At 38.7% G+C, this 8,855-nt stretch overlaps 1 protein-coding gene across 1 annotated transcript; it reads left to right on the top strand.

The window, feature by feature from the left end:
- Positions 1-1,636: 1,636 nt before the first annotated feature.
- LOC118577106 (olfactory receptor 10T2-like) lies at positions 1,637-2,602 on the top strand. The gene has a single exon (XM_036177152.1). It carries the CDS (start codon positions 1,637-1,639, stop codon positions 2,600-2,602), a length of 966 nt encoding a protein of 321 aa, XP_036033045.1.
- Positions 2,603-8,855: the final 6,253 nt, after the last annotated feature.

Here is an 8,855-nt window from a genome sequence, read left to right as displayed (position 1 = left end):
CACCAGTTATCTAGGGGAACCAGTCTACATACACTTATAAACAGTAACTTTTTTTTCTTTTTTTATTATTATTATATTTGTGTTTTAATTTTACACATCAGCCATGGGTTCCCCTGTCCTCCCCCCTCCCGCCCCCACTCTTACCTTCCCCCCATTCCCTCCCTTCCATTCCCATCTCCTCCAGGGCCAAGACTCCACTGGGCATTCATTTAAACCTGGTGGATTCAGTACAGGCAGGTCCAGTCCCCTCCTCCCAGGCTGATCAAAGTGTCCCTGTGTAAGCCCAAAGTTCCAAACAGCCAGATAATGCACTAAGGACAGGACCCAGTCCCATAGCCTGGATGCCTCCCAAACAGTTCAAATTATTCAAATGTCCCACTTATCCAGGGGGCCTGATCCAGCTGGGGGCTCCACAGCCTTTGGTTCATAATTCATGTGCTTCCATTTGTTTGGCTATTTGTCCCTGTGCTTTTTCCAATCTTGGGCTCAACAATTCATACTCTTACAGTCCCCCTTCTTTGCTAGTATCTCTTTATCTGTCTCCACAACTTTGTTTTCAATCCCTGCCTTGTATGACTTAAAAGTGACTGAAATTAAAATCAAAATAATATGCAGAGTCCTCATGTCATTCTTGCCCATCAATTTCTGTGTGGATGGAAAATTAATAAATGAATTAGAAATATGATGTGAAAATTGATCTCAGAAATTCAAAGTGGTTCCTTCAGGCCTCTACTGCAAAACTACTGAAATATACTAGCTGGGAGGAAATGTTAATCAAACAATTATGTCCAAATTTGACAGTCTGAAATGCCACTGTTTTCAGAACTCACTTCAACTCCATGTAAATTTAATGTGATATTCTGAACAACTTCAAAGTCATTGATTTGTTCTAAGAACTATCTCACTAAGAATTACTAGTAGTAGCATTATTGTATATTTAAAACAGGCTGAAATTACCTGGTAAATTGTTTATCTGGTTACTTTCAACATTGTCACTGTGATGGGTAATGTTGGTTGTCAACTTGACTACAACTGGCATCAACTAACACCCAAGCAGCTGGGCACACTTGTGAGGATTTTTCTTGATTGGATCATTTGAGCTGGGAAGACACATCCTAAATCTGGACTATACATTCTGGCGGCAGGCTGTGTGAAAGGACATGGGAGAAGGAAGCTTTGACTGCTTGTCCTCATTCTCACCAACGAGTTCATCTATCCTGCTGCTGAGGCATAACTTCACTGGTGTGAGAACCAGCTTCTCTGGGATTCCAATGTAGACAGATGACCAGCTGAGTCATCCAAGATGTCACAGACTGAACAACTCTCAGATTCTTGGACTTTCCAACATAACATGAGGCAGCCACTGTTGGACTAGATGAAAAACAGACAACAAGCCTTAGCCCTAGCCTATGTAATCTGAATGAATTTACATTCTAGAAATATTCTTACAACTTAGACTCCTAATTTTTCTCCCAGTCACAGGCATCCAGGTCTCTCCTTTGGTTATTGAATTCATTAACCTAGGTGATCTTGATTAAAATCTGGTGATATCAGTGCAGAATCTCTTCACAAACATCTCTGAGTCTTCACCTTAAGTATACATTCTGCCATGGTCAAAATCACTGCTGCCATGATAATGGACAATCACACCACAGTGACCACGTTCCTTCTGTGGGGATTTTCCAGCTTCCCAGAACTGCAGAAACTACTCTTCATTGTGATTCTCCTCTCCCATGTGACCATCCTCCTAGCAAATGCATCCATCATGGTGGCCATCAAGCTCATCCACAACCTTCATACCCCCATGTATTTTTTCCTCTTTGCCCTATCCTTTTCAGAAACCTGCACCACTATGGTGATCCTACCGCGAATGTTAGTGGACTTGGTATCAGAGAGCAAGACCATTTCTCTCCCTGAGTGTGCCACACAGATGTTTTTCTTCTTTGGATTGGGAGGTAATAATTGCTTCATCTTATCTGCCATGTCCTATGACCGTTACACTGCTATTCACAACCCCCTGAATTATCCAATCCTGATGACTCAAAAGATCTGCTTTCAGCTTATCATGGCCTCTGCTGTGCTTGGCTTCTCAGTTTCTCTGTGCATTGTCATCATAATATTCAACTTGTCCTTTTGTAACTCCAACATCATTCAGCACTTCTTTTGTGATATTGAGCCTGTGGTCTCCCTTGCCTGTAATTACACCTTTTATCAGAAAATGATTCTTCTTGCATTCACTGCCTTTGTGTTGGTGGGCAGCTTTATTTTGATCATGGTATCTTATGTCTTCATCATGACAGTGGTTGTGAAGTTGCCCTCTGCCAAGGGAAGGTATAAGACCTTTTCAACTTGCTCCTCCCATTTCACTGTGGTGTTCATACATTATGGGTTTGCTGGTTTTGTCTATCTGAGACCCAAGAACAGTGACTCTTTCAAGGATGACACACTGCTAGCAGTGACTTACACTGTTCTGACACCTCTGCTCAACCCCATCATTTACAGTCTAAGAAATAAAGACATGCAGATAGCTCTGAGAAAAGACCTAAGCAATATAATCAAATTTTTCCCTAAAATGATAAATAAAAGATCCCAAAAAGCTTGAAAAATGTGTATGTTGTTAGGGGGAAATAGAGCATTTAATGATTAAAATGGTTCTTTAGTGAAAAAAAGCAATAGTTTTCTGTTTCATTTTTTCTTTTTTAATTTTTGAGACAGTGTTTCACCATGTAGCTCCAGCTGGCCTGGAACTCACTGTGTAACCAGGCTGACAGAGATTGCCTAGTATTGCCAGGATTAAAGGCCTGAACCATCACATCCAAATTTTATCCATTATTTTCTAATGCCAGATCTAATCAATTCTCACTCTTCTTCAATGAAATGCTAAAAACCCACATATTTATATGTATATATTGTATATGTAGAAACTCACATACATATACATGCTAGACATATAAAACACATTTTGTTATGCCATATTTTCATGTTATTGACTTTGGAAGAAAAAGGGTGTTTAACTGAAAAACCATGAGGACAACTAGAAGAGGGAGAGGAAGGGGAAGAGGGAGAGAGGAAGAAAGAAAGAGGAGGAGGGAGTGAGGAGAGGAGAGGGAAAGTAGAGAGATCACAATTATTAATATATGTATATTATCACATGTAAATGTAGAATTCAAAAGAGGAAATGATCACCACACAGAAGAATTTCAAAGGGTTTAAGAAACCTTTTGGTTTACCTTGATTCCAGTAAGTTATAAAAATGAGACTGCAATGAAAAAAAATGTTGAAAGCACATACTGACTAAATATGATAATAAAATGCTTGACATGATGATACACTTCTGTAACCATAGCCCTCAGGAGGATGAGGCAGGAACATCATAACACTGAAGAATCCTATTGTTCTTTCTGAAGCCAGAGAGAAGCTGCTTGCCTAGGACTCTGAGGCAAAACCTTTCTTGCAAGGTCCAAAAACTCCCAGGACTTCTAGAACCTGTATATCTACAGGGTCCAGTGCTCCAGAGGATCACAGAGTTTGGGGAATCAAAGACACAGTGTTCCTGGGGTGCCGAGATGGTGGAGTACAGGGTACCAGGATGACAGAGAGACAGATAGATAGACAGAGAGAATTTTTAATATAACAGATTCTATAAAAGCTATAGAAAACTCTGTCAAAACCTATGTTTTCCACTCCTCTACAAAGTATTAGATTGGATGGTTCAAAATTGACTTCTTCCTGTCTTCAAACAAGTGTTTTATGCTAGGGCTATAGCTCGATGGTAGAGCACTTGCTTTGCATGCAAGAAGGCCTTGGGTTCAATCCCAAGCACTAGAAAAATAATAATCCTATTATTAAAATTGACATAGACAATAGAATACTTTGGATTGCTGTATGTAACTACAATCTCACTGAAAATATTGTAGTGAGGTTCTCGGGTGAATTGTGGGGAGAAATGGATGCTATGATGAGGACTAAGACACTAAGCTTTTTCAGGTCACATCCATGGCTCTCTGCCATTAATTACCCATTACTCATTGAGTAGGGTAAAAGATTGAGACGTGGGCAAAGTCTTTAATAGGTGAGAAGAAGAAAATTGGAGTTCAGTACCAATCTCAGGACAATGGTACTAATGGCATCAATGCTTTATCATGAAGTTGGCCAGTAATTGATTTATAAGTGAAATGAGAACCCAAGAGAATGTCAACACTGGGTACTGGTGCCTATAGAGAAGGAGGAGAGTGGTGTCTCTTCAACAGAGCTTTGAAGACAGTGTACTTTCCTCAGATACCCAAATTTAACTAAGATTGAGAGTCAAAGAATAGTTAGTATGACCAAAGAGAAAATTCCAGAACAAATTAAATAATTTTGGGGAGGAGCCAAAGAAAGAAGAAAATATCTAAAGAGAAGAAGCCCAGGGCTGGCCCTGGACAGAAGTTCAGTGAGAGGAGTTTGTGAGGACCAGAGGTTGGGACCTAAGCATGAAGAGTGTCAGAGTCTATGGGGACTACAGATCTCATGCTTAACTCAACAATGGATCACAATCTGCCACAGGTTCTCCCTCTGTCCAACCATTTCACATTCTGTTTTTCTGAATACTCCCTCTTAAGTGTTAGAGTGTGTGCTTCCCCATGTTATAACTTTTTAGCTTTTTCATATGATGATTAATTATTAAGGCTCAGTTTGAAGTCTACCAAGTTCTCTTTTTATCTGCATAATAATACATGTGCTGGTTGGGTTTTTTGTTTGTTTGGTTTATGTTTTGTTTTGCTTTTGTGTTTTGTTTTGTTTTGTTTTTGGTCAAGTTGACACAGCTAGAGTCATCTGAGAGGAAGAACTCTCAATTGAGAAAATGCTTTCCTACGATCATTCTGTAGAAAGCCTGTGGGGCATTTTCTTAATTTATGATAGATGTGGGAAAATCTAGTTCACTGTGAATGGTGCAAGCCCTGGGCTGGTAGTTCTGGATGATGTAAGAAAAATGGCTGAGCAAGCCATGGGGAGCAAGACAGTAAGCAAAGCTCCTCCAACAGCTGTTGCTTGAGTCCCTGCCTCCAGCTTTCTTCCTGTCCTGACTTTCTCCCTTTGATGATGGAGTATGGCCTGAGAGCTGTAAGCTTTCCCACTTCCAGTTTTCTTCCTGTCCTGACTTCCTCCCTTTGATGATGGAGTATGACCTGAGAGTTGTATGCTGAAAGACACTTTTTCCTCCCCAAGCTGCTTTTGATCATGATGTTTCATCAAAGCAATAGACACCATAACTCTGATAACCCTTCTCTTAAGAACCTAAGTAAGCAGAGCTATGAAAAACACAAATCCTTGGTGGCACTCTGATTTTTCATTGCTTTAAAGAGGCTCCTACTAAAATGGAAAGTTCAGAGTTATGCACTCGAACACAACTATTTTCCTTTTTTTTTTTTTTTTTGGTTTTTCAAGATAGAATTTCTCTGTATACCTTTGTACCTTTCCTGGAACTCCCTTTGGAGACCAGGCTAGCATTGAACTCACAAAGATCTGCCTGCCTCTGCTTCCCAAGTGCTGGGAATGCACCAATGCCTGGCTCTCTATTTTCCACTTTAAAAGTTATTTTATTAATCCTTTAAGAATTTCTTTTTATCCTTTCATTGAAAATAGATTTTCTTCCTCAAAACATATATCCTAATTACAGGTTCCCATCCCTCTTCTCCTCCCAGGTCCTCCCCACATCATCCCCCCTCCAGCTCCACTCACATTTCTTTCCCTTGTTAGAAAACAAACAGGTCACATAATCTGCCAGCTCTCATTGGACCAAGTGGTAAGAGATACTTCTCCTACACAGAATGTCCTGCCTCTAGGACCTAGGCTCTGGGACACAGCCAGTGCCTGTGAGCAGCCACCCACCAAATAGACAGGATCCAAAATAAAAGTCCCCTTGCCACATAATAATCAAACCACTAAACATACTGAATAAAGAAAAATATTAAGAGCTGCAAAGGAAAAAGGCCAAGTAACATATAAAGGCAGACCTATAAGAATAACACCTAGCCAGGCAGTGGTGGCACATGCCTTTAATCCCAGCACTCGGGAGGCAGAGCCAGGTGGATCTCTGTGAGTTTGAGGCCAGCCTGGTCTCCAAAGTGAGTTCCATCCAGGAAAGGCACAAAACTACACAGTGAAACCTTGTCTCAAAAAAAAAAAGAAAAAAAAAAAGAATAACACCTGACTTCTCAGTGGAGACTCTAAAACCCAGAAGGTCCTAGACAGATGGTATGCAGATCCTGAGAGACCATGGATGCCAATCCAGACTATTATACCCAGCAAAACTCTCAATCAACATAGATGGAATAAACAAATTATTATAGGATAAAAGCAGACTTAAACAATATCTTTCCACAAATACAGCCCTACAGAAAGCACTTGAAGGAAAAATCCAACCTAAGGAAGTTAGAGACACGCATGAAAACACAGGCAATAGATAGTCCCATAACAACAAAAACCAAAGAAGGGAAACATACAACACTACCACCAAAAAAAAAACAAAAAAAAAAAAAAACAGGAATTAACAGTAACTGGTCATTAATATCCATCAATATCAATGGTCTCAATTCACCTCTACAAAGACACAGGCTAACAGAATGGGTATGAAAACTAGATCCATCCACTTGCTGCATATAAGAAATATACCTCAACATCAAAGACAGATACCACCTCAGAATAAAAGGCTGTGAAAAGACATTCCAATCAAATGGATTTAAGAAGTTTGCTGTTGTAGATATCCTAATATCTAATAAAATAGACTTCAAACTAAAACCAATTGAAAGAGATCAGAAAGGGCACTACATATTTATCATAGGGAAAATCAGACAAGATGAAGTCTCAATTCCGAATATTTATTCCCCAAATACAAGGGCACTGACATTTGTAAAAGAAACATTACTAAACCTTAAATCGCACATCAAACCCCATACACTAGTAGTGGGAGACTTCGACACCCCACTCTCACCAATGGACATGTCTGCTTGACAGAAACTTAACAGAGAAATAAGGGAACTAACAGACATTATGACTCAAATAGAATTAATAGATATCTATAGAACATTCTAACCTAACACAAAAGAATATACTTCCTTTTCAGCACCCCATTGAACCTTCTCCAAAATCAACTACATTCTTGGTCACAAAGCAAATCTCAACAGATACAAAAAAAAAATTGAAATAACCTCCTGTGTCTTCTCAAACCATCATGGCTTAAAGTTAGACTTCCACAGCAACAAAAATTACAGAAAGCCTACAATCTCATAGAAACTGAATAATGAACAATTGAATCACCAATGGGTCAAGGAAGAAATAAAGAAACAAATTAAAGACTTCCTAGAATTAAATGAAAATGAATGTACAACATACTCAAACTTATGGGACACCATGAAAGTATTACTAAGAGGAAAATTCATAGCTCTAAATGCCCACATAAAGAATCTGGAGAAATCTCACACTAGTGACTCAACAGCACAACTGAAAGCTCTAGAACAAGAAGAAACAAACTCACTCAGAAGAAACAAATGCAAGGAAATAATCAAATTGAGGGCTGAAATCAATAAAATAGAAACAAAGAGAATAATATACAAAATAAATGAAACAAAAAGTTGGTTCTTTGAGAAAATCAAAAAGATAGATAAGCCCTTATCCAAATTAGCCAAAAAAACAGAGATAGAGAGCATGAGAATCAACAAAATCAGAAATGAAAAGGGGGACATAACAACACACAATGAGGAAATCCAGAGGATCATCAGGTCATACTTCAAAAACCTGTACTCCACAAAATTGGAAAATCTGAAAGAAATGGATGATTTTCTGGATAGGTACACCAAACCTAAGTTAAATCAAGACAAGATAAACTATTTAAATAGACCAATAACCCCTATGGAAATAGAAATGGTCATTAAATTCTCCCAACCAAAAAAGCCCAGGAACAGATGGTTTCAGTGGAGAATTCTACCAGATTTTCAAAGAAGAGTTAATACCAATAGTCTTCAAATTGTTCCACACCATAGAAACAGAAGGAACATTATCAAATTCTTTTTATGAGGCTACAGTTACCCTGATACCCAAACCACACAAAGATGCAACAAAGAAAGATAATTGCAGACCAATCTCCCTCATGAACATTAATGCAAAAATACTCAATAAAATGCTGGCTAACCAAATCCAGGAACACATCAAATAAATTATTCACCACGACCAAGTAGGCTTCATCCCAGGGATGCAAGGGTGGTTCAACATATGAAAATCTGTCAGTATAATACACCATATAAACAAACTGAAAGAAAAAAACCACATGATCATCTCATTGGATGCTGAAAAAGCATTTGACAAAATCCAACACCCCTTTATGATAAAGGTTCTAGAGAGATCAGGAACACAAGGAATATACCTAAACATAATAAAAGCAATTTACAGCAAGCCAACAGCCAACATCAAATTAAATGGAGAGAAACTCAAAGCAATACCACTAAAATCAGGAACAAGGCAAGACTGTCCACTCTCCCCATACTTATTCAATATAGTACTTGAAGTTCTAGCTAGAGCAATAAGACAACAAAAGGAGATCAAGGGGATACAAATTGGAAAGGGAGAAGTCAAACCTTCATATTTGCAGATGATATGATAGTCTACATAAGTGACCCCAAAAATTCTACCAGGGAACTCCTACAGCTGATAAACATCTTCAGTAAGGTGGAAAGATACAAGATTAACTTTAAAAAAAAAACAGTAGTCCTTCTATATACAAATGAAAAACGGGCTGAGAAAGAAATTAGAGAAACATCACCCTTTACAATAGCCACATACCTTGGGGGTAACTCTAGCTAGGCAAGTAAAAGACCTGT

The sequence above is a fragment of the Onychomys torridus genome, chromosome 1 (assembly GCF_903995425.1).
Source record: "Onychomys torridus chromosome 1, mOncTor1.1, whole genome shotgun sequence".
Taxonomy (NCBI): Eukaryota; Metazoa; Chordata; class Mammalia; order Rodentia; family Cricetidae; genus Onychomys; species Onychomys torridus.
This window is presented reverse-complemented; position numbering and strand designations above follow the sequence as displayed.

Excerpts from the sequence above, each read along its gene's own strand:
- LOC118577106 (XM_036177152.1), top strand. The coding sequence starts at position 1,637 with ATGGACAATCACACCACAGTGACCACGTTCCTTCTGTGGGGATTTTCC.